Here is a 23,479-nt window from a genome sequence, read left to right on the forward strand (position 1 = left end):
ATTGGGGCGCTAGCATACGTGGTCGTGCCCCGCGCTGTCGACCTTGGGCTAGGATAAGGCGCACTAGTACTGATGTACGTAGCAATCGTCTCGTACCTTGGACGAAACAACGACGAAATGTTTGTGTTAGTCATGGAATTGGGGGCTTGGGAGAAGTTAATTAAGAGTGTGAACGTGGACAGAGAGTAATACTACTACTGTGCCAGCGCTACCACTTGCGGCATATCGTCCGAGGCATCTAAACTGTTTGCTGTTAACCAAATCTCCGCAGTGATAAGAAACAAAATGTGGAGGTCAAAGAATAAACTTGAACAAATAACCGCATCTGCTCTCATCTGGGAGATCTGCACAACTCCCAATTCCAACGAAGCCCCATGGCCAGATCTACGCCCGCATACGGAGCTGCACCATCAGCCGCCCCGCATGCGTGACATAGAAATCATGCATCGTGTCCACCCACGCCTCGCCCTCCGTCTCCAGGCCGGCGGCCCAGCGCATCTCGTACCGTCTGACCAGCATGCTCGCCGCCATCAGCAGCTCGCGCCACGCGAGGCGCTTCCCCGCGCAGTTCGCCGCACCGGCTGAGAACGCGAGGAACGCCGCGCCGTCCACCACTCCGCCGGCATCGGCGCCGGCGCCGGAGGGCAGCCAGCGCGCGGGGGCGAACGTCTCCGGGCCGGGGAAGAAGTGCGCGGGGCTGCGCTGCACGACGTAGCTCGGGAGGACCACCTGTGTCCCCGCCGGGAAATGGGTTCCGGCGATCACGCGCGGCGGGCCGGCCGGGACGCGGCGCGCGCCGCCAGTGGGCACGGGGGGATACAGCCGCAGGGTCTCCTGCCTAGGACAGATACGCATCAGGATGGTTGCTTTGGAGGCAGAAGGGACGCACAAAGAAGCAGTGAGGAACGGCAGGTCGTCGTGACGCTCGGCCTCAAACAAGGCATCCCCGTCGCGGTCGGGGTATACCGCGTCGACCTCCGCTTGGACGCGTGCATAGACGTCCGGGTGTGTTAGCATGCACCACACAAATCTGCACGTACAGCTTAGCCTGGGGAAATAATGGACTGTGAACTTACGTGCTGAGCGTCATCGCCGACGTGTCTGAGCCAGCTACGATCGCTAGCACCCCGTCGAGCACGACTTCGGGCACGGTGGGTTTGATTTTCTCGTGGCCCTCCTCGTCCATCTATATCCCAGTCAACAAGCGTTTAAAATCACCAATGAACAAGTGAAAATATGAACCAAGTGGTACCAGAGGTCCTTGTCCCCCTTTGGCCCCGCCGCCATGCGTCGCTTCGCGCTCTGCCTAGCAAACTGCCGAACAGACTGCACGGCGGGGAGCAGGTTCACCGTCGGGACGATCCACGGGATTTGCGCCATCAGGGAGCTAACTCTGCAACGAACAATCAGCGGGCGGCCGAAGAGAAAAAACAGGGGGACGCACTTGACGCCCATCTTTATCACCGAAAACGTCCCGTCCACGTCCTTCCCATTGCGCATCAGTTCAAAGCCGCCGCCAAAGCTACAAACATCAATGAAATCATTCTGAGTGCAATGGTGCGACGCACGCCATATCGCCCATGAAGTCCGCGGTGAAGTACATCAGCCACTGCGACACATCCACCGGGGTCTCCTTGTGCGCAAAGTCATCGAGGCGGTCGCGCAGGCCGCGGACACGGCTGGATAGCGTCGACTCGAAGCCCCGCAGAGATGCAGTGCTCATCCCGCGGTTCCAAATCCGGCGCCGGGCCGCGTGTGTGTCGCCGCGCAGGCCGATGAGGCTCGCAGTGCCGAGCGATTCGTCGCCGAACACGTCGTAGTCTGGGGCTGTGAGCAGAGAGGGACGGAGACAGACGGAATGCATACATTGGCCTTTCTGAAGCCCGCCGCTGCCCAGCACGGACTTGACTGCATCGGCGGTGGCAATGGACACTTCGTTGGGACCTGGAATAGTGAATCAATTACCACAACAGAGGTATCAGGCCACAGACCTATGCGCACGACGTCTCCGTATCTTTCGTGCAAATGTTTCAACACCAAATGTCTCGCGCCACTCATCTGGAGGCGCACGCCCCACAGTTTGCTCAGCTTCGCGAGCGGCGGACCCGGCACGTGTGCGAGCGGATGCCACGGCGAGAGGCGGTAGAGCGCTGTAGAAAGCGCCAGGGTGGTGAAGAAGACTCCGGTTGTCGCAAGGACGCTATGCAGGGTATACAGGAAGGGCGGCGCGAGCAGCAGCAGCGGCTGGAGGAGCAGACAGAGGAGCGGATAGTGTGCCGTCCGGGGCTCGTAACGGTGGAGGTATGCATGGTTTGCCTGCAGCAAGTGAGCACAGCAACTGCGCGGAGACAGAAGCGCACCAGGCCCAGCGCCGCGGCCGATAGAAGCAAGGTGTGCGAATTCGTGGTGGGATCCGCCATGTGTGCAGAGCGACAGGGCACCTGTTCTGCGTGGCCTTTATACGCCGCGGAGCGACACGGGCTGACGTGACGCCACCCGCGTGCGGCACCTTCCGGACAGCCAGCGAGTCGCCTGCCTGCGCTTCGGCCGACTGTGTGCGACAGTCCAGGTTGCCGACCGCACCCGGGGGTCGTCGGGCAGCTCCCCCGGGCCCGAGCCTCCCCAGCTACGCGGTGGAATCGCAAGGGCCCCGCATGACGTCGCCAGCTTCTGCCAGCCAGGCGTGAGTCAGCAGCACCAAAAATACGCTACGTCCAACGCACCTTCTCAAGAACATTCCCTCGGGCAACACCTGCCTCGGCCGAGCCAACAGAAAAGCATGTCGACGGCGGGAGAAGTGCCGGGGCGTCGTTTTGGCCGCTGGAGCTTCCAGGCGGCACTGAGGGACGCGCGTGGAGTGACAAGCCGCGTGGTTGAGCTAATCGTAGGCTCCGGCGAGTGCGCACCGGGTGTGCCATGTATGAGGGACAGTGGGAGGAAGAAGAGAAGAAATTTTGCTCGGTGACGTGGCCGATCGTGATGTGACGCCGTAACGTGATACGTGACCGAATGTGTCTCTGTCCACACTCAGGAGGCACAGCGAGAACAGAAGTAAACAGTACAGACAAAATAACGGGCGGGATAACTTTGGAAGGGAGTAATAAACTGGAAATAAGTAGGCAGTGACGAGAAACAATGGAGATATCTGCGGGAAAATGATGGAGGAGGAAGGCGTGGGAGAAATTAAAAGGAGCCGCGCTCTTCTGAACACCCGTCGGATATGCACATGCAATGAACGGGACAAAGCCGCCTTGAAAGCGCCCGAGCACCTGGTGATAACACTCAAGTTAGCGGGGCAAAACTGGACGCATTGGGAATTGAACCCAACACCTCCCGCAGCGACTAGGGTGCCTCCAGGAGAGCGCCGATGCTAAGCGGGCGTGATAAACCAACTACACCATGCGCCATGGAAGAAGGTCAGCATTATCATGCCAGGTCGGTTGAAGGCACAAGAACTGCGGTTAGTAGAGGTACAGAGCTGAAGTGCACCTGAAACAGACACAAATTCTCAGAACAGGCTATATATACCCTGTAGACCACTTGGGATAGTAACTGGTAGATTATCTTTACTAATGGCTAGTATAATAGTGGAGCACAGGATCAGATCTGGGTACATGGCCCTATAGTATTTGCATCAGCAGCTCTCAGTTACTTCTTTTTTATCTATTGATGCACATTGCTCAGGTATATCTTCTTCACAGCCTATAGGTAAGTTTGTGGTAGATAATAGAGGTCCACACAAGAAATATAAGCTGTCTATTTAGTAGATGGGCTGTTACTGGATGCCCGTACTTGAGGGTTAGCTGCCTTATCATTCATTTGCTCATTGGATGCCAACCTCCAGCTAGTACATTTATTAGGCCCCCACTCAGAATTTTGCCTGTATGCTTCCCTGACTGTCCCGTTTGCTCAGGCTTCATGCTACTCATTTCTTTTTTTTATTTTTATTTTTTCTCTTTTTTTGCAATATGCACAGATATCTACTACCCTTCTAAATGTGTTTTAAGGGAAAAGGATTTTATTATTGGGGAGAATTTAAAGAAAGGTTATTAAGAATGATAGGAGAGGGTTTGTCAGAATCCAGGGCTTGTATTCTTCAGAAGTGTTCCCCTCTTTTGTTTAGGCGGGGTGTGGTTGCAGTTCCAGCTGGTTAGGTACGATTCGAGTCAGAACCAGGCTGTAGGGGGGAGAGGAGGCAAGTCGTTGAGGTGTTATCTCTTGGCCGCCGATCTAGCACCGTGGGCTGGGCAGGTGTGTTCCATGTGCCAATGGTACTCATCCAGATAAACTTATTGCAGTTTTACCCATTTTACAGCAGGCTCCGTTTTCCTATACAGGACTCTGTACAATGGGGATACAGGTTGCGTCTCAATTGTATGGCTGTACAGGTATGAACTCGTTCAAAATCTCTGGGTCATGCACTACCCTCCGAGTGGCGACATAGCTCCCACCACAATTGCGCTTGACACCAACACACTGTACACCTTGCTCTCGAACAGCACAATACTATCGAAGTTCTTTGCCTGTTCTACTTTAGACTGTCCAGAATGCCCAAAGCCCTATGTCAAGATTGCAAAACTAGGCAACCTGGGCTTCACCATGCTGATGCATTGCTTTCACAGACGCACTTCACCCTGAACTTGGCAATTTCTGCCTTGCTACCCACCACTATCAAAACTCTGTCAGGTGCATTAGTTGTTGTCAAGCATGGTGGGACTGTGGATGGCTCCACGCTCCATGCCATCATTCCCTTGATTGACCTTGATGTAGAGGATGTCCCCCTTGTTAACCACATTGTACAACGGTCAGTTGATGTATCACCGTGACACTCTTCAGCGACTTATGTGTTTCATATGGGTCGTCCATATGCACTCCTTTAGAGAAACAGAGACCTAGTCCTGTACATAGCGTATATTCTAACAATTTGACACTCATTGTGCTAGTAATTGCAGGATCGGCAACCTTATTCAAGCATCTCTGATTATCTACCAGTCCGGGGGGAGATTACATACAATTCATTTGTCAAGTGGTTCAGCCACTGAGGTCTTTAAGCTTCCGACAAGCCACGCTCTGGCGATAAAGAGCATCTAGGTGTCAGGGGATGAGGGTCCAAGTGCCTAGTTGATACCAAAGCCGGGGGAACAACCCCACGGCCAACTACTTAAGTACAGGGCTATCTGCGCACGGACCAGTCACGTGATCAGTCACAGCTGTTACATCACATGCTCTCCCCTTACACCAACCCCTCCTTAAGATCTGTCGCCTCGACGGATAGGCGGAGTGTAGGGTTCTGCGAACTCGTATTCGGGGTCGAGGAGTCAACGACAAATCGAGATTCAGACTTCGGAGATGATGATATACTACCACTCAAGTTAGAGGATGATGTCGACTCGCTTCCAGATCTTGCGGATACCGGCGACAGTCTGTTTTGCTTCGATTTACCCGGTTGCAGATAACTGGGCTTAGATATGTCAATTCTGACCGCACTTTCGGACGATATCGAGGACGGTGATGCATACGACAACCTCAGTGACAAACAGCAAGCAACATATACCAAGTCATCCAAGGTGCTCAAGACTGCGATATCTAGGGTGCATATTCACTTGTGTTACTTTCCATTACTTATACAGGCTTTTAGATTCAAAAGCTGGCATTCTTCATCGTGAACTCGACGACTATTACCCTGCCCGCCTGGCAGAGAGCGTGTCACGAGGAGAAGATGTGTGTTTGTCTCATTCCGTGGGATGTGCGCACCCGATGGAACTCAACGTACAACATGCTCATTGTTGCCCTCGAATACAAGGACATCATCAATGCTGTTACTGGGGATTAAAAACCTGAACTGCCAACCAGGTTTTTAAGAATGCAACTACCATATTTTCGGCCGACAACAAAAGCACCATTGCGAACGTTATTCCCACCATGGATAAGATTGATGATCTCATCACAACTACTGTTGCGTCCGGTGTTGACATCCAAATCGTTGACCCCGCAATATGCAAGGCACTGCATCTCGCGAAGGCCACCTTTAATAAATACTACTCGCGGTACATGGTTATTCAATTGATCACCGCAGAACTGACATCATTCAAGTTCTCCACCCCAGTCTGAAGCTTCAATACTTCAGAACACGCAACTGGGATCAGGACTGGATTGACATGGCCAAAGATCTTGTCGAGGACGAGTTCGCCACCTACACTTCAACCAGCACCGACTCAGATATCAAAATGGTTGACCACACAAGTGTCAGAGGCACTAGCAGTGGTGCTGTATGTTTGCCGCTTCCTCATTTATTCATTGCTAACTGTCAGGGGAACCCCCGCTTCGGCCTCCTTCGGACCCTCCGAACGCATCCGAGGCGCATCCGACCGGCGCCCCCTCGGACACTCCGACCCACCCCAACCATCGTCCACGGCCTCCTTCGCCCGCACAATCACCGATCCGTCAAGACCCTCCCAACGATCACCTTGGGACAGAGCCTGCGACGCCGCTCAGGCCTTCTCCGCTCTACGTCGGCAGTTACGGACGACCAGTATATAGTTGGCGCCCTAGCAGGCAGACCCTTAGAGTTTCTTCTCTTTGGATCCTCCCCTGCTAGGTCGGTCCCTCCGTGTATTTCTGTAGCTTTTATTCACGCTTTGGATCCTCCCCTGCTAGGCTTTCGTCGGAGTCTCCAGGGTTGCCCTTACAGCAGAAGAAACTCTCTACGGGATTAACCGGTCAAGATTGCCAGGTTTGGCACTGATTCAGGCTTACGAGTCCGTACCCCCCTCGTCACCGCCCCTGCCACTTGACCCCTCCTCCTCTGCTCTTGTTGTCTTTGCACCCGCTATGTCTACCGGAGCTGCTCTGGACGCTGACACGCGCATGGACGCACTCGAGGCGAAACTAGACAACCTAACTAATATCCTTACCCACCTTGCTTCCCAGGCTTCCGCTGCCGCACCACCTTCGGCAGCTCCCGAACCGCCTTCGGCATCTCCGAATGCCCCCGACGCGGATGCGTTATTTGGTGACATTACTGTCGCCTCAAAACTGGTCTTACAGCCAAACCCCCCGTTTGCGTTTAACGGAGATCGCAAACGCGGCCGCGCCTTCCTATACGCGGTCAAGACTTACGCCCGGCTTGCCCCGGAGGCCTTCGTGGTCAACGGAGAGCCGAGCGAAGAAAAGGCCGTCCGCTACGCCATGTCCTATATGGCGGAGGGACCTACACACCAGTGAGCAGAGTGTCATGGAAGCAAAACCCCTTTCCTCTTCCCTCGATGGAACCTATTCCTCTCCGAGTTTCGCCTTCGGTTCGTTGAGGAGAACGAGCAAGACCTCGTGCTCGCCAAGTTAGAAAGCGCGGGTTATCATATGGGAACGCGGGACGTCTACGGATACACCGACGACTTCGAGGACCTAATGGACCTCGCCGGATTCGAAGACACGTTGGTTAAGGTGACCAAGTCCCGCCATGGACTTGACCCCCTGATCAACAACGGCATCACGTCCTCGAACGACCCCCCCAGACCTCCGTGACTATCTGGGCTGGCGCACTCGGGCTTTCCGCCAATATGAAGCCTTGGTGTGGGCGAAGCTCATCAAAGGGACCTCCCTGCGGACGCCTTTCGGGGGCTCCGCGTGGCGCATTCCCTATCGCCCGTTTGGCAACTCCGTTCCCCATCCGCCCGGTGGCCGCACCTGCGCCACCCGCGGCCCGCGCCCCCGTCTCGGTACCTCCGGCTCCCATCCTCATGGAGTTGGATCATACTAAGCTTGATAAAGAAGAGTCATTTATGAAATGATTAATATATCATATTTCTTGGTTGAGGAAACATGTATCTAAATATGTATATTCAATACATGTTTAAGAGGGAAAAGAAATTTTTGAATTTCCCGTGTGTCAGCAATATATCCTCTAATTCTTTCTAAATTCAGATAATTTTTTCACTAGTATATAGGTAGTTATATTGTCTTGATGTGTTCTGATATGAGTATAGTCTCATATCTTTATACCATACTGTTATACCACTTTTCTGTAGTTTTTCTGCTTCAAATTTGATCAAGCACAGTGATGGCCTGATATTTGAAACTCAGGTTAGTTGATCTTCTGGTTGTCCAGTTGGGCTATTGTAACGCATAACACTCAGCGCGTTGTTGCATTTCAGGTGTGTTATGGTCATGTGATGGTTGTAGTTATACAGACGAGTACAGTAGTCCGCTGGTTTCCTTCCTCAATCTGGATGTTATTAAAGCCCCAGTAAATGTTGAGTTTGGTAAAGTCCAAGTCATGTGCACCAAAATCAGGGCCATAATTTATGGAAGAATCGGCCCCCAGTTATTTTGGTCCATATCTGCCACAAAAAAAGTTCAGCTTCACACCACTTTTTTCACCGAAACCCCAATGTGATTGGGATGATCATCACACTTATGTCATTGTGTGGGAGAAAGAAGCACCCTTGTGACTATCTTGTCACACTTCTTCTTCTTCTTCTTCGCTCTCTTCTCATTGCCAACCTGTGTACAAACGGTACCTACTAGTACTCCTAAGGAGTAGTCGCAAAGCCGCCTACTCAAGCACTCCGTGTAGCTCGGATCTCAGCAACACTTTACTCTTGACAACCACGGTGCGTGTTTCCTGCACGCTGCCCCCTTCACGGTTCACCCGTTCCTTGACAAGAGCGAGCTCGGCACACAAGATGACTGAATCCCGCGTTTCCATGCCTTCAACCTTCCCCGAATCGTGTCCTTCCATGCTTTCCATCGCCTGGGGATCAAAGGGCGTCCCAGAGCGCGTCATCACGACCTCCAAATCATCCGACACTACTTGGGCCCCGAGCACGGCATTCAGATCGAGTGCGGCGGCAACGACGGCTGCAATCCTCTCGCCCACAGCTATTCCGACCGTCTCTATGGTCCACGTCGGGCTCCACAAACCAAGGAACGCTGCGAGGCAAGAGAGAAGTTGCGCCCGCATATCGTACCTTTCCGGGGCAAAGAGAGTCCTAGCATGTTTTCGTGTCGTCACTCTCCAGTGAGATGCTGTTTTTGAGTCCTCTGAATGCGCCGGGTGAGTTACATCAAGTCACTTATCGCACGGACTGACCATTCTTCCATACCTCCCTGAACAGACGCCGAAACATGTGATCCATTCTACTCCCTCCAACTCCAGAGCTCCACGACCCAACCAAGTGATAAGCCCAGTCAATTATCACAGCCTGCAGCAGCATCTGGACGACGATATCTGGGACATTCGAAGACTCCGTACTCGCAAGATACTTTGCCAGTTCATCACCGACGAGGCTGAACAAGTGTTTTCCGACATTCTGCAGGAGTGTGTGCGGAGGAGTTGCTTGTGCGCGCGGATATGCTTCAGAGTCGGATAGGGCCGCCGCGATCTGGAAAATCTCGGAGTGCAGATCGGCAAGTTTGCGGGTGACATCTGCAGAGGAGACACGGTCGGGAGCGATGGTAGCGCTCCGAGCGTTGAGCTCCTTTGACAAGTCAAGCTCTGCGCGTAGCCTCTTGACGACACTCTCCAAATCGGCAATCCGCGTCTGGTCAGCGGAGACTTGTTTGCAATGGGCGGCCGCCTCGATCGCCTGTGTCGAGTCGATTGCTTCAGCCAGTGGCTGTTGCTCGGCGTGTCCACCTCCTTTGTTTGCGTCTTCATTCAGCACCACAGCACGATAGCTGCGAGGACCTTTCCTCGTGCGGATCCCTAGGGCAGTCGCCGTTGCCAACTCTGTCGACGGTGTGCTGGTTTCGTTGACCATTCCCTTCTCTGGATTCGCTCGCTCCTGACTGGGAAGACCGACGAAGCTGGAGACTTGCTGGACGATTTGGACCGCAGACTCGACCAAAGCCGACATGTGGTGGTCTGGGGGTAAGTTACACGAATTTGTGCTTCTTGACTTGAGATTCATTTCAGGTGTCTCCCACGACTCAATCTCGATCTGATGCAGGATGCACGTTTACTTTGTGCTGTATAACCTCAGGCTTAAGCTGAGCTCCACCGTGCTTGTTCCTCGCCGATATACCTCCGATTAAAAGCGCGTGTCCGCTTTCGACAGGTTTCTGTTTTCCCCGTTCACGATGCCGGCTCGCCCACCTTACAATGGTGACCAACGCAAGCTCGTTCTTGGAATCGACATAGGGACAACATTTTCGGGCATCTCCTACTGGTGCATTTTCCTCACAACGCCTCGGATGGAACTAAGTAGCCGTCAGCGTGCTCGAGCCTGGTCGGGAGCCAGATATTGTACCGGTGACAAGGTGCTTTCGACGATCAGATAGTGCAGCTGGTGATTCATCTCTCAGCGCAGATTTCCGCTTCAGCCGACCCTTGGTGGAGACTCGAAGGTGCCCACCATTGTCTATTACGACAAGCGTGGTCAGGCAAAAGCTTTTGGTGCTGAAGCTATGGACGAAAGCATTAGAGAGACGGCTATCAAGCAGGCATGGGAGATGGTATCGTGGTAAGTCGTATCTAGTGTCCGAGATTGAGCACCACTGGCATTACCTGACGCAATTCAGGTTCAAGCTTCATATGCGACCAAATTCTGTGGCAATCACCAGTCCAGGGCGCGACTTTCCACCGCTTCCCACGAACAAACTTGCGGTGGATATCTTCAGCGACTTCCTCCGATATGTGTTCCGCTGTGCCCGAACCTTTATCATCGAACATATTCCTGGCGGCGAGCTAATGTGGACGACGTTTGAAGACAGCATTGAGTTTGTGGTGACACATCCCAATGGCTGGGAGGGCGAGCAACAGGCCGACTTGCGCCAGGCTGCAGTCAACGCGCGCCTCGTGCCCGATAGCTCCCGAGGGCATCGAAGACTCCACTTCGTGACGGAGGGAGAAGCAAGCCTTAACTTCTGCATCGTGAATGGACTTGCGACTAATCCTTTGAACGTTGGTATTTCCCTTGCTTCATGGGGTGGATATGGCTGAAGCGGCTTGAAGGCGGGGAAGGGAGTCATAATCGTCGATGCAGGAGGCGGAACCATTGACATCAGCGCTTATCGTAAGACCTCTTCGCCGGGTAAACGCTCCACATTTGAGGAAATCGCCCAGACCGCATGTAAGTCCCATTTGCCCCCCTTCATCCGACGCTCCCCAGGCTTCTTACCCGAATTTTCGTAGGTCTCATGGATGGCTCTGTTTTCGTCACAAAGAACGCTCGCGAGTATCTGAACGGTCAGTCCACCGCGTAATCTGCAATTGCCCCATTCATACTTCTCATTTCAGTCGTGTTACGCAATTCCAAGTACCACGAGGCCGTTGACGAGATTGCGGAGTGCTTTGATCAAACCACGAAGCTCAAGTTCAGAGAGCCGAGCGAGATGTCGTACATCCGTTTTGGGACTTTGCGGGACAAAGATGCGGCGTTTAACATTTTTAACGGGCAGATGAAGCTGCCCGGGTATTTCCCGTTGGATGTCACCATACTCCTGGGTTGACTAACATCCATTTTAGAACCGTCGTTGCGGCCTTCTTTCAACCGTCAATTGACGCAATTGTTCAGGCCATTGCCATTCAACAGTCGTCGGCCAAAGTTCCGATATCGGTCTGCCTTTCCAACTCTCCTGTACGAATAAGTACTTAACCAATATTGAACAGGATGTTCTCCTCGTTGGTGGGTTTGCCGCCAGTGATTGGCTCCATTCCGAGCTTAAGCGTCGACTGGCCCCCATGAACCTCGTTGTCTCGCGTCCAGATGCCCATGTGTGCGTAGTATCTTACTTTGCGATCTAACTCATCAGTTCTTCGCCCAGAAACAAGGCTGTTTCTGATGGCGCAGTCTCCTTCTTCATTGACCGTTTTGTCAAGTCACGGATCGCCAAGGATTTCTATGGGATTATGATGTATACCTCATACGATGAGTATGACGTTGAGCATTGTAGGCGCTCAGAGACACGATTTGTGAACGACGCCGGACGACTGTCCATCGGCGGCCAATTCCGCGTGATTTTAGCACGAGTATGTATCCCTTTCCCTCTCTTGGATTGGATTGACCCTCAATCTGATCAGGGTACTAGCGTCAGGGAGACACAAGAGTTTCGCGGGGCTTTTTCGCGCTTAGCGACTGAGGTTTCCCACCTTACTTCAATTGAGGTGGACCTTCTTCGATATCAGGGGAAGAACTCCAAACCACGATGGCGCGACGTGGAGCCCGGTCCGTCCTGATATCATCTCGAGTGATGGGTTGTGACTCCTTCGCAGAGAAATATCAGACAATGTGCGGCATCCACGCCCATACACACCAAGCCGCTCAGAGCCTCCGCCCTCAATTTGGGCCCAGGGGAATGTACTACCGATTCAGTTTCGAGGTGGTGTTTTCGTTCGGCACGACAGAGTTAAAGGCCCAGATCGCGTGGAAAGAAGATGTACGTGTTCCTTGTCTTTACTGTACTTGGGGCGCTTCTCATACAGCTCTCAGGGCGTCGAAAAACGGTAAGCATTTCTAAGTCTAGCGCTGGCGGTGCGTTGACGACGTGGACGCGACAGTGGGCCTGCGGAGATCTTGTACGAGCGGCAGATGTGAATGGTCGAGACAAGGGCACACAGAAGAAGCGTGTTTGTGAAAAGCAATGGTATTCTTTCAGTTAGTTGGGTCGTCCATAAGCAAGTGTGATACACGCGCCTGCTGTGCTGACTCTACTTTCCGGTCGGTCTCCAAACGGTCAACACCTCGCGGCTCTCCGTCCAATGGCCAGCGGGCCTCGACCAGCAGAGTGCTCAACCAAATGTACGCGTGAAGTAAATCTCGACCACAGTGTATCCCGGGGACGTCGGGCAAGGCGCGCGTTGAGGATGAGAGAGAGAGAGAAAGTGACTCCATAACCACGTCACTTCGCTTGGCATGATTCACGGAAGCAGACAACCATCTGTTGGCAGATCACACACAGCGACGATCTGCGGCACTGTCTTGACTCAAGCGAGCGGCGTGATACACTTGCACCGAGCATTCTTGTCTGCTCCCAGAGACGCTAGAGTGACGAGGACGCCAGCAAGATGGGAATATGTAAACCGGCTTTGGAGTCTCGTGTATCCCAAAGATGAGGGGAAACAACGACGCAAATCCGGTTACGGGGACAAATTGCGTCCTCGGGATTGTCGGGGGTAATTTATCAGGTGCTGTGGACGTTGCACCGCCTCGCACATCCGGCGTCCCCGCGAATGTCGGGTCTGCAAAGGCGGCAAAGCCTTTTCGGCCTCTTTCCGTCCCTTCCGAAGTCTGTGCGCACAAGCGCTCGCAGCGCTGGCGAGCAGGAGTGTTCACCTAGGGACAAACTACCGAGCATGTCATCTTGCTGAGGTAAGATGGGCAATGATTCGACGCTTGGAGTGTAGGATCAGCACATAATCGACCGTCGCTGCAGGTCATTGCTTGGTCGCGCGAGCGACGTTAGTCAACTACGCGGCTAGGGCCTGCTTCGTATCCGTCGAGCACGGTATATAGAGTGGGGGCTTCGGAGGAGGGGGATCGACACCACCACCACTACTATCATGCCTTCCACTGGCACTTCTACCCACCACCGCTCCCATTCGAGCTCCAGGGCCGCTACATCCGACGACGCGCCGAAACGCGCTCGCACGGCACAGGCATGCATCAATTGCCGTCGGCGGAAGCGCAAGGTAACCATTGACCCACATGTCAATGTCATGCATTCTGACCAATACACCTCAAGTGCACGCCATCCGAAAACCCGAACAACGCGACATGCACCCGCTGCGAATCACAGGGCCTTGTTTGCGAGTTCCCCGCCCCCGACGCAGACGAGGTAGCGCTGGCGCTACATCTCCAGCTTTACCCACCGCCTCTCCCGCCGGTGGCCGCGGGATATCCGCGCGCGGCGCCGGCATTGACATATCAGCACACTTTCGACATGCCATACGCCGCGGCGGCATGGCCTCATGTCGCTTACGGCAACAGTTTGCCGTACACCGGCCCGCCACCGGCGCACACGCGGCCGCGATACTCCGACGGAACGCCATATCCGAATCTCGCGCTGACGCCCGGCGTGGCGGCTCCTTTCAACACCCAAGAAGGATATGACGATTCCGAGATAAGTTACGCGTACGGCACTGATGCCTTCCCGCCGTCGACGAGGCCGGAGTATTGCACCCCGAATGCCAGGTATTGAGCACTGTTTGTACCTTCAATGTAATTATTCGAGAAACGCCAGTATCGCAAAGTTTTCGCGTCCTTGATTGGCAGTTCGAGATTGCTCCTATCTTTTCCGAAAGCAAACGTACGACAGTGACTTGTAGTGCAGCCTACGCCACTTCTATGTCCGTCTCGAGGTCCAGCGGCTCCAGGAGCCTGCTCAGGCCCCGCTCTACGCGCGCGATGTCGTCATCGTCGACGTCCAGCATCAGCACACGCAAGGTCAGCAGTGGCATCTCCTCCGGCTGTTGAGCGGCGGCCCAAGCGCGAAAGAGCGGCACAAATGGCCCGAGCGTCCGAAGGACACTGTCGGGGTCTGCCGCGGGCGCGTCAATCTTGAGTGTCAGCTCGGCGAGCGCGGATTCCCCGTGCTGCAGAAGCGGTGTGAGAAGGCCGAGGACCCAGGCGCCGGCCCGGGGTGTCCTGCGGCGGGGAGAGGACACGTCGAAGTGGATCTCGAGGGTGTCGAGCATCCGGAGGTTGTCCAGCGCCAGGCCGCAGGTTTTCGCTGTGATCGGTTAGGGAAGATTTAGCAAAGAAACAGGGTACGCACTTTCTTCATGTTGGAGGTTGATGGTCAGCGTCTGGAGGGCCCGGGCGTCACGCACGAAGCTGGCCGCGTCCTCGCATTTTTTACTGGGGAGCGGGAGCTTAAGGCCCTGCAGGGCCGGGATGTGCAACAGTGTCGGCAGATGTCGGATAAACCGAGCATCGTCCGTGCGAATGGTCAATGAATCGAGCAAGAGGGTACCGGTGCCCGCGCTGTCAGACTGCGGGTCGTCTGCACGTTTCAGGTATACATTGTGCGCCAACAATTGTCCGAGCTGTGTGCGGCCTGCGAGTGCGTCGCGCAGTTCAGAGAAGACCGCAAACTGGATGCCACGGAGGGTCAGGGACTTGAGCGTTGGCTGCACCATGATGTGCGCCAGGGCCGCTTGTGCCGGGGGCGGAAGCAGCGTCCACTTGAGGGGCTGTCTCGGCAGTCGTAGGCCATGCAGCTCGGAGTCCAGGACCAGCGTTGTGAGCCTGTCGAAGCGACGCAAAACCCGTGGGAACGCCTCGTCGGCGATCCAGGCAGGGACACCGGCGATGGGGCCGCCCAGGTCGATCGTGAGCCGCTGGACATACCCGCTGATCTGCGGAGATTGTGTTTGCAGCGCGTCGAGGCTGGCGAGCGCGAGGTGGTCCTCTTGCCACGCACGGGAGGAGGGCAGGAGTTCCAGGGAGGCGAAGAGCTGGCGCTGAGCTGGCGCACAGAAACTGCGGGAGACCAAGCAGCAGGCCTTGAGAGAGCGGTGGTCGGCGACGATGGGTACGATGATATCGACGAGCTCCTGCGGGAGTGCGAAAGTGGGGGAGGGCAGCGAGAACTCGGACATGGCGGTTACTGGGTAACAACAGCCGTGATGAGTCACGCTGATCAATTGATACCGTTGACGATGTCAGTTCCGCGGACTTCGCAGCACATTTGATTGGCTCAAATCGATGACGGCAGTGCTACTCAAGGTTGACGCCGTTTTGACCGGGCCCACTCGCGGCGGAGGGTGCGCAGTTCGGGGTCTGCCAGCAGGCGTGACGGCCCGGGCGGCGTTCGGCGACGACGGACTTGCCGGTGGCTGAACCGTGAGGTATAAAACAATGCGTCAGTCCTGCGTTGTCTTCGTTCTTCTTCACCCTCCCTCAGCGGACCTTTTCAGATCTTTCATTCACAGCGCCGGTCGCATCTTCTCTTCTCTCTCATTCAACTATGCAGTTCCGCCTCTCCCTCGCCGCGCTCGTCCTCCTCGCCGCATCACTCCACGCCATCGCCGCGCCCGTCGGGCTCCGCACCCGCCGCGATGACAGCGTCGCCGCGCTCGACACCGACATCATCGAAGACGCAATCATCCATGACACCGATTACGACGTCGACACGGCGCTCGATACACGCGCTCCGCGCCGCGGCGGCCTCGGCGTCGGCCGCGTACGCCCCCCCTTCTACTCACTACTTAAGCCCGAAGCACTCACTCAAACCCCATACAGGCCCGTCCCGCCGCTCCCCGTCCCGCCCCGGCCTCCGCTCGGCCCGCCCGCCCCGCCGCGCCAGCGCCAGCGCAGCCCGCCTCAGGTTCCACCTCCGGCGTGGGCACCGCCATCGCGGAAGGGGCCGCGGACGGCCTCCTCAGCGGCGGGCTCGGCATCCTGGGCGATATCATCCGCGCGAAGGGGGGCCCCGGCGCCGCGCTCGGCAACGGCCCGACCGCGCCGTTCGACGGCACCGTTGTGCTCCCTCCCGCGGACCCTGGGGTCATCACGCCGCCGGAGGGCCTCGTCCCGGTCCCGGTCGGCGCCGTGGATCCCGGGACGATCAATGTTCCGCAGGGGCTCGTCCCGGTGCCGGTCGGGGGTGTCCCGGACGCAGGGAGGATCAGCGTTCCCGGCGGGGTTGTGGGTGGCACATTTTGAAGATTTTATAATATGTAGAGAGAGCGTGTGAATGGGAATGATGTTGTCCAAGTGCGTGGCTCTGTACCATGTCTTAGCCAGTGTACAGCCCAACCCTTAAGCTTCATCCTCAATTTTCCTGCAAACACCGGCACACACAGTCATTGCTCTCGAAATCACACTAACTAGTTTAGCACTGCCCTGCGCCCGTTCGCCGCGGGCCGCCCTGCCTGTTAAGACTCAGTTTTCATTGTTCCACTTTTCCATCCAAGGGGAAGGTAGAAAAAATTAGGGAATATATGCACTAAAAAATTCAGGGGCACCGGACCGACTGACCGTGACGTGCATGACAACTCCCTATTTAAAATGCATTCGGTAAAAGCCCAAACACGGTGTTTTGGGTTTGATGCTGGGGTTTGATCCCAACTGTCACAGACATGGTGTGTGTTTTTCTTCTCAATATTATGTGTTTGGATGTTTTTACTTTGCGAAAGAATTGATGCACTGAGAGATGACCTAAATCCAATATTATCTAGTGACAGGTTTAATTTTTGGCCCATAAATTTGGCCGCGAAAAAGGATGCATTTAGGTATCAGAGTCATGCCTATAGGTGTGGTAACTACAGAGAAACAAATCACCTACTTTCCTATCTCAAAACAGTATGATCATTCCTGATCGGGGTTGTGCTAACACTTTTGCAAACTGCAATAACACCTTCTCAGGCACAAAAAATTCCTTTTACTCTATTGTCTTGCTAGTTCCCATGCCTACAGTGAACGGGCATCACATGATCTGGGAGCTACTGGTGCAGATTCACTTCCGTGATGTGCATGGGCGCAGTGGAGGAAGACGGTGTATGGAGGCAATTTGTGAGGAGCCCGAGAGACCCCTGCGCATTCACAGTCACATACATTCAACAACTCACGACTCATCAGGGCCTGGGAGGGCCGGGCCAGGCTTAGCCAGGCCGGGCTTGTGGAAACCTGGTGGCCCAACCAGGAAACACTGAGGCAAACCAAACCAATACAACAGAATCTTGCTGTATTCGAGGACTATGACAGGGTACAGAGGTGAGTGACTGAAGGACATGTGATCTAAAGGTAACTATGTAAGCCAGGTTTATAGCTTGAGGGCTTGGGACTCTGCGGATGATGATGATGGCGGCAGTCGGCCCGCGGCAGCCGATGGGTGGTGATGATCCCGAAAGACAGGGGCCCATTGCACATCGCTGGGCAGGGTGGCATGTTGTGACTTGCAAGCAAAAGGGAGAAGAAAGGGGCTGTCAAGATACCTATCATGGATATAGGGAGGGGGGGGAGGGGGTCCCAAGCCCTAGAAAGAAATATTCACTGCTTCTTATATCTTAACTAAATATGGCTAGGGACACCTCAAAAACAGCTATAGTCATTTATTGTGTATGGATATCTTCTAGCCTATAGATAATCAAGCCCAGCTAGCAAATCAACATAGGCACTTTTCCTGACATACCCAGCATAAATAATATTCAGAGCATAGATGTAGTGTTCTTATTAGTGGGTTCTATCCCAGCGATCTATTAGGTATGATAACACTTAGATTTTATCTAGACTTTTTATGTCTTCAATTGATAGGAAATCTTTTGTAAACACTCGGCTTACATTTACCTTGATAAAAAAAAAATCAAGCTAAACATAAGATCTAAACTTAATAGGCTTTCTACTAAATATAATTAGTGAACTAAGTTGATCAGAGAGATGGCCAGAATTTTCTTTTTCTTCCTCAGTATATATCTAGGTATTAATTTCTTATTACACCACCAACCCATCCACAGGTCAGTACAAGTCTGACAGGTAAGGTCAGGTAGAGAAAACGGTGAATATCACTCAGACATCAGCAGACATCAGTTGGATGTCTAAGACCTGAGCTCAGGTTATTATTCACATACTCTTGTAGAGACATCTACTTAGACATCAGTATATAGTTTTGACTAAACATCCAGCTGAGTATTCATTGATTGCCTAAATAAATCATAAATATTATACTGCATGAGCCCTTGCTTGTGCACGGGTAGTGCGTTCACTGTCCCCCCCCGGGATCATCCTCCCTTGTGGAACATAGTCAACATCATTGTCAGAGTCGTCCTCGCTCTCAGAATTGCTCCCAGGATCACTGTCCTCTTCTTCCATCTCTGCTGCCGCCGCCTCTGCTGCTGCAACAGCAGCCAAGCGCTTCTTCTCGGCAACCTTAGCCCGCCTTTTTTGGTTCTGAGCTGCAGTATCTGCCTCTGTGCCTTGCTGAGCCTCTGTTTCAGCCGCTTCTGTCGCCGCTTCTGCTGCTATCCTTTTCTTCTCGGCTGTCTTGGCCTTCCGCTTGGCTGCGGTCTTCTGCTGGCGTGTTTTTCGCAGGTCTTGTGCTTTCAGCGCAGTGACACGATGGAAGGACTCCCGGTCATCATGCAACAACTTCAAACATGTGTACTCTCGAGGAAGAATTCGTCGAATCTCTGCAAAGTTGTGAAAAGCAGCCAAATTCAAGACAAATCGGTCGTCATCAGTATGCTTCAGCAGACTTGTGTCCCTGATTGTATCCTCGCGTTCTTGCCGCTCCTTGCCCCCAGCCACAGGTTGACAAGCTCCGCGGCGACAATCATGTGCAACGGAGCACACAAACTGAATTGCTGGTGGATTAAGAAGGACATATGATGTCATTCCGTTGATGATCTCTGGTCCATTGGGTCGGCGTATGACAGGCCACTTGAAGTCGGGATGGACAATTTCTGTGCACACGAAGCGCTCGAGCACAATGAGAACTTGTTCTGCAACCAGGATTTTGGTGACACGACCGAGAATATACTCCCCAGGCGACGCAAGCGCAAAAACCCAGCATAAGGGTCTTACGAGATCTCCATTCTTTGCTGCAACAGTGAGGGCAGAGCGCCACCGGCTATTGGGAGTGGGTAAAGGACCCAGCTGGTCACGCCAATATGGTGAGTAACCGCTTCCTGCCCAATCAACAGTGGGTTGACGCTTTTCGGAGATCAATTGAACAGTGCCGCATTCAACGAGTTTGGGCGACACCCAACCCAGATGCCGCTGGAAGACAGGTATGGTGACCAGAAGCTCCTGTACACTTTCGGCAGCACAGACCCATTTGCCGCATTGCTGGTTGTACCAGTAACCACCAGCAAAAATGTGCTTCACACGCTCAATAGATGCCAGTTTTCGCGCGATGTCACGGCTGGGGGCTTGTCGATTGCTTCGAACAGAGCAGGCCCGGAAAATGGCATTGTATGCTTCAAATGCTTCGGTTGAGAAACGGATGGCGGGGCCAAAGCGGCGGATGTCGTCCGGTAAGTGTGCCAATAGATGGAGTTTAATCTTGACCAAGATGCGAAGTGGATCAACGACATCAAAGGCATCCAGTAAATTGGCAATACCAATGTTGAGATCTGCCAAATAGCTCTCCATGTCATCAATCTCGGGTATCCAAAGACGGGCGCCAAGATCTGCAGCCGCAAGAATAAGAGAGAATTGCTCCGGTGTGCATATATCATGTGTATGGAGTGCGAGAATTTGCATCAGCGTTTTGAAGTGTTTTCCGATGAGGTTATTTCGGTACTGGATCATGAACGCAGCACGGATGGGAGGAATTGAAAGTCCAGAGATATCGGTTGACTGTAACCGAATAGCGAGCAGCTGTCTGTGACTGTCGGACCATTGGGCGGTATTTAGAAAATGCCAGATGTACTTCATTACACCGAGCAGTACAGTGTGTAACAGCTCAACCGGTGTGTCCTGCGCGGGATCGAGACCAGTGATATCGAGCAAAGGATTCATTTTATCACCTGGTTGGTGCTGCAGCCACTCGGACACTTGGGTTGAAATCTCAGCGGTCGTAATATCAGGCTGCTGGTCCTGAATCTGAGAAAAACGGGCCAGCGACTTGTCAATCCAATATTGTGTCACCTTGTCTTTGGTGCCGGTTGCCATTTGAAGCTCCTTGATTGACTTTGCATCACCCCTGGTGGCAAGGTCAAGCTGGGTCTGCAAACGGTCCCTGATTTGACTTGCGGTCCGCTTAACACCAGTCGACAGATGGCATGCGTGGTATATTTCGGGAGAGGTTTTGTCAATGGTCGTCGCGCCCCATGCACACTTGCGACACGGGAAATTAGCATTGCAGCCAATATGACTCGCTTCTATTGACTGCTGGGGATTGTCGGCTGGAAGTCCTGGGGCTCGTACAATAATGGCAATATTCTTGTTGCAATGGGAGTCGAAGCACTGGATCGGGTCTTGCTCTGTTGACCGAATGATATCACGAACTGCTGCAAACTGCTCTCCCGCCGAGGCATGTTGCGAACTTGAGACATGGTGGATATGAAAGTCTTGCTGCAGAAGACGACCCGGAAGGGCAGTATTGCGAACACAGGTGATGAGATGTGGGTCATATTGCTTTGAGACATTGCCTGATGCGTCGTCTTGCCATACTTCGACCATCAAGACCGCCAGGTCGCAATCTTCCCCATGAGCTGTTTTGGCCTTTTCACGCAGGGGATTGGGCATCTCCGGCACACGCGAGTGTGATTCAACGGTCCAACTCAGTTTTGAGTCAGCTCCAGTCTCCAACATCGTCAACAATTCCAGATAATCCTATTCAAGATTGTCGACAGGAAATGTTATCAAGGTATTGTCTGTAAGGTCCCACTGCCCATCCATATTCTGGGCCACGACAAAAGCATCTGTGTGGAGAACCCCGTTGCGTATCACAAGTGTCAGCGGAATGACATATTGCCCGTCGAAGCACTGCGCGAGCTCGTTAATGAAAAACCGCTTATTCCCGCGGGAGAACATGGGAGTTAGCTGTGATGGAGTAAATTCCTTCCAGCGGTCAGCTTGCCAAGTCTCGGAGACGGGCATGCCAGGATCGACTTCCTCTGGGTAACATTGGATCTTCGAGGCAGTCAACGGGTTGGCCAGATCGCGAGCAATAGTTTCTCGGATATTGTTGACATAGAAGATATTTCCCTGATATGATTGGACGCGTTCAGGTTCGCTCGCACATTGAGCTTGCAGCGATGCTTGAAGCTTTCGAAAGGATTTAAGGCTGGGCACATTTGGAACGCCCAAACATCGGGCGAACGTCATGATAACAGAGAGTTGAGCATTTGTGAACCGACAACGGGGCAGATTGTCAAGCAGATCAAGAAGCAGGGACTGTAACACAGATTTAGAGAGCATTGAATTTGTGGAGCAGTAATCTTACCGTCTTCGTGGGGAACGGGAACAAGTCAGAATCTTCGTCGATTTCGAGCTGATCGTCGCTGTCATCTTCGGACGACATCGGATCAAGCGCTTCTTCACTCTCACCCTCATCTTCGTCCTGCTCCAGCTCCCCTCTGGCCAGAGCCGCCGACAGCAGCCGCTGGTATGCGCTCTTGAGCGTGTCCTCTTCGCTTGGGACCGTTTCATCCGCCAGTCTCGCGTTTTTATCCGCCTCTCGACACCGTGTCATTCGCTGCAAATCTGCTGCATTATCCTCAAGATTCGGCATGTCCAGATCCATTACAAGCGCATCCAGCGGCGAAAACATCGTCTCGATGATGGAATGTTGGGCTGAAACAGTGGAAGGTTGATATTGGTCAAGAGCAGCGGCGTCGTATGCAGTGTCCACTCGATTGGCCTCAAGCACGTCTTGCTCAATGCGCTGCTGGTGGCTCCGAGCGCATGCCTGATGTGTTCGCGTCTGGAGGTGCGTCTTGACACTCTTTTCCATTATCCACTTGCCAACGGAACCTTTCCCTTCCTCACGACAGACTCGACATCGCATTTTTGTGCCGTTGGCGGAGATTTCAAAGTTTTCTCGTTCGGCTGGCGCATGCATTTCAGCTGGACTACTGCAATAAACTGAGAGCTCATACCTTCGGGGAGCTGCCATCGGGCTTTGGGCATGGTGGCGGCGAGACGAAGGCAACAAAGCACAACCTCCAAGTCTGTGGCACGGTCACAACAACTCTCTTTTGCTCTTCCACCATCCACGAACTCGCTGCACCATGTCTCACCAAATCTCACTTGCTGAACTCCAGAGGCAGGCTGCGCAGCAACGCTCGTCAAGTACATTCCGCGCGCACCCCCCATCGTCTCCATTCCCATCCTTCGCCACCCTCAGCAGCTCCAACGCTGTGGGGAGCCAGCTGTCTACTCCTGCCGCTTCCGAACGCCTGCACCCTCTGGCCATTACTCGTGAACAAGCGCCTCTGTCGGTTGCACAACGCGTTGCATTCGGAGGCCATATTCTCAAGAAGGCCAAGATTAAAGACGACTCAAGGCTTTTGCTTGCACGGACATTCTTCGAAGTGGGTGGCAACCACGTTCTGCCATCGTAACCCTCACCATTTGCAGACTACCCACCCGGAAGAGCGAGAAATCATCCAGTTCATTTCAAACCTCGCCTTCCAGGAAGAGATGTCGAATCATGCCGTTCAAACGGGCGGAAAATTGGACCCCTTCGACAACTGACACGGTATAATCTTGAGTACCTGTCCCATCCAACTCCTGAATGCCTTCTCACAGGCAAAAATCCGCAAATACTGTCAATCGGTGGTCCTTCTGCCCGACCTTCAGTTCTATTCCGGTGCTTTGCACCGTGTTGTTATAGTGTGTCAGCGCAGATACTTCGTTACTCATCGCTAATGCTTTCCCAGAAAGTCTTGACCTCTTCGACGCGCCATGGCTTCCCAACGGAAGATAACGAGACGGCATACGATCTCTTCGAAAAGTTTGTTCGGCGACATATCACTATTGCGCTTTCGGCGGTGAAGAGCATGGTAAGATCACTTACATTCACTTGTGCCTTTGAACTGACGCTTTCAGGTCCTGCAATCTATGTCCCCAAAAGAAGGAAACCCCCTCTC

At 53.6% G+C, this 23,479-nt stretch overlaps 5 protein-coding genes across 5 annotated transcripts; 2 read left to right on the top strand and 3 right to left on the bottom strand.

Moving 5' to 3' along the window:
* Window positions 1-384: 384 nt before the first annotated feature.
* MIND_00391400 (uncharacterized protein) lies at window positions 385-2,420 on the bottom strand (the record flags this gene model as incomplete). Its single annotated transcript, XM_037360743.1, has 9 exons — window positions 385-838; window positions 890-1,030; window positions 1,077-1,186; window positions 1,243-1,393; window positions 1,445-1,522; window positions 1,569-1,821; window positions 1,867-1,944; window positions 1,992-2,316; window positions 2,361-2,420. The coding sequence occupies 9 exons, from the start codon at window positions 2,418-2,420 to the stop codon at window positions 385-387; spliced, it is 1,650 nt and encodes a 549-aa protein (XP_037223628.1).
* Window positions 2,421-10,080: 7,660 nt separating this feature from the next.
* On the top strand, window positions 10,081-12,449 carry MIND_00391500 (uncharacterized protein; the record flags this gene model as incomplete). The annotated part of the gene is made up of 13 exons (XM_037360744.1): window positions 10,081-10,169; window positions 10,216-10,260; window positions 10,311-10,463; window positions 10,522-10,903; window positions 10,955-11,072; window positions 11,135-11,188; window positions 11,240-11,414; window positions 11,468-11,558; window positions 11,612-11,718; window positions 11,767-11,971; window positions 12,023-12,167; window positions 12,215-12,378; window positions 12,432-12,449. The coding sequence occupies 13 exons, from the start codon at window positions 10,081-10,083 to the stop codon at window positions 12,447-12,449; spliced, it is 1,746 nt and encodes a 581-aa protein (XP_037223629.1).
* Window positions 12,450-13,456: 1,007 nt separating this feature from the next.
* MIND_00391600 (Zn(2)-C6 fungal-type domain-containing protein) lies at window positions 13,457-14,139 on the top strand (the record flags this gene model as incomplete). Its single annotated transcript, XM_037360745.1, has 2 exons — window positions 13,457-13,630; window positions 13,684-14,139. The coding sequence occupies exons 1-2, from the start codon at window positions 13,502-13,504 to the stop codon at window positions 14,137-14,139; spliced, it is 585 nt and encodes a 194-aa protein (XP_037223630.1). The 5' UTR covers window positions 13,457-13,501.
* A 4,463-nt stretch (window positions 14,140-18,602) lies between these two features.
* Window positions 18,603-21,197, bottom strand: MIND_00391700 (FAD-binding-3 domain-containing protein; the record flags this gene model as incomplete). Its single annotated transcript, XM_037360746.1, has 1 exon — window positions 18,603-21,197. The coding sequence occupies one exon, from the start codon at window positions 21,195-21,197 to the stop codon at window positions 18,603-18,605; it is 2,595 nt and encodes an 864-aa protein (XP_037223631.1).
* Window positions 21,198-21,218: 21 nt separating this feature from the next.
* Window positions 21,219-22,517, bottom strand: MIND_00391800 (uncharacterized protein; the record flags this gene model as incomplete). Its single annotated transcript, XM_037360747.1, has 3 exons — window positions 21,219-21,782; window positions 21,832-22,436; window positions 22,487-22,517. The coding sequence occupies 3 exons, from the start codon at window positions 22,515-22,517 to the stop codon at window positions 21,219-21,221; spliced, it is 1,200 nt and encodes a 399-aa protein (XP_037223632.1).
* Between the last annotated feature and the right edge of the window lie 962 nt (window positions 22,518-23,479).

The sequence above is a fragment of the Mycena indigotica genome (genome assembly GCF_014461135.1).
Source record: "Mycena indigotica strain 171206Taipei chromosome Unknown Mind.scaff0003, whole genome shotgun sequence".
NCBI classification, from domain to species: domain Eukaryota; kingdom Fungi; phylum Basidiomycota; class Agaricomycetes; order Agaricales; family Mycenaceae; genus Mycena; species Mycena indigotica.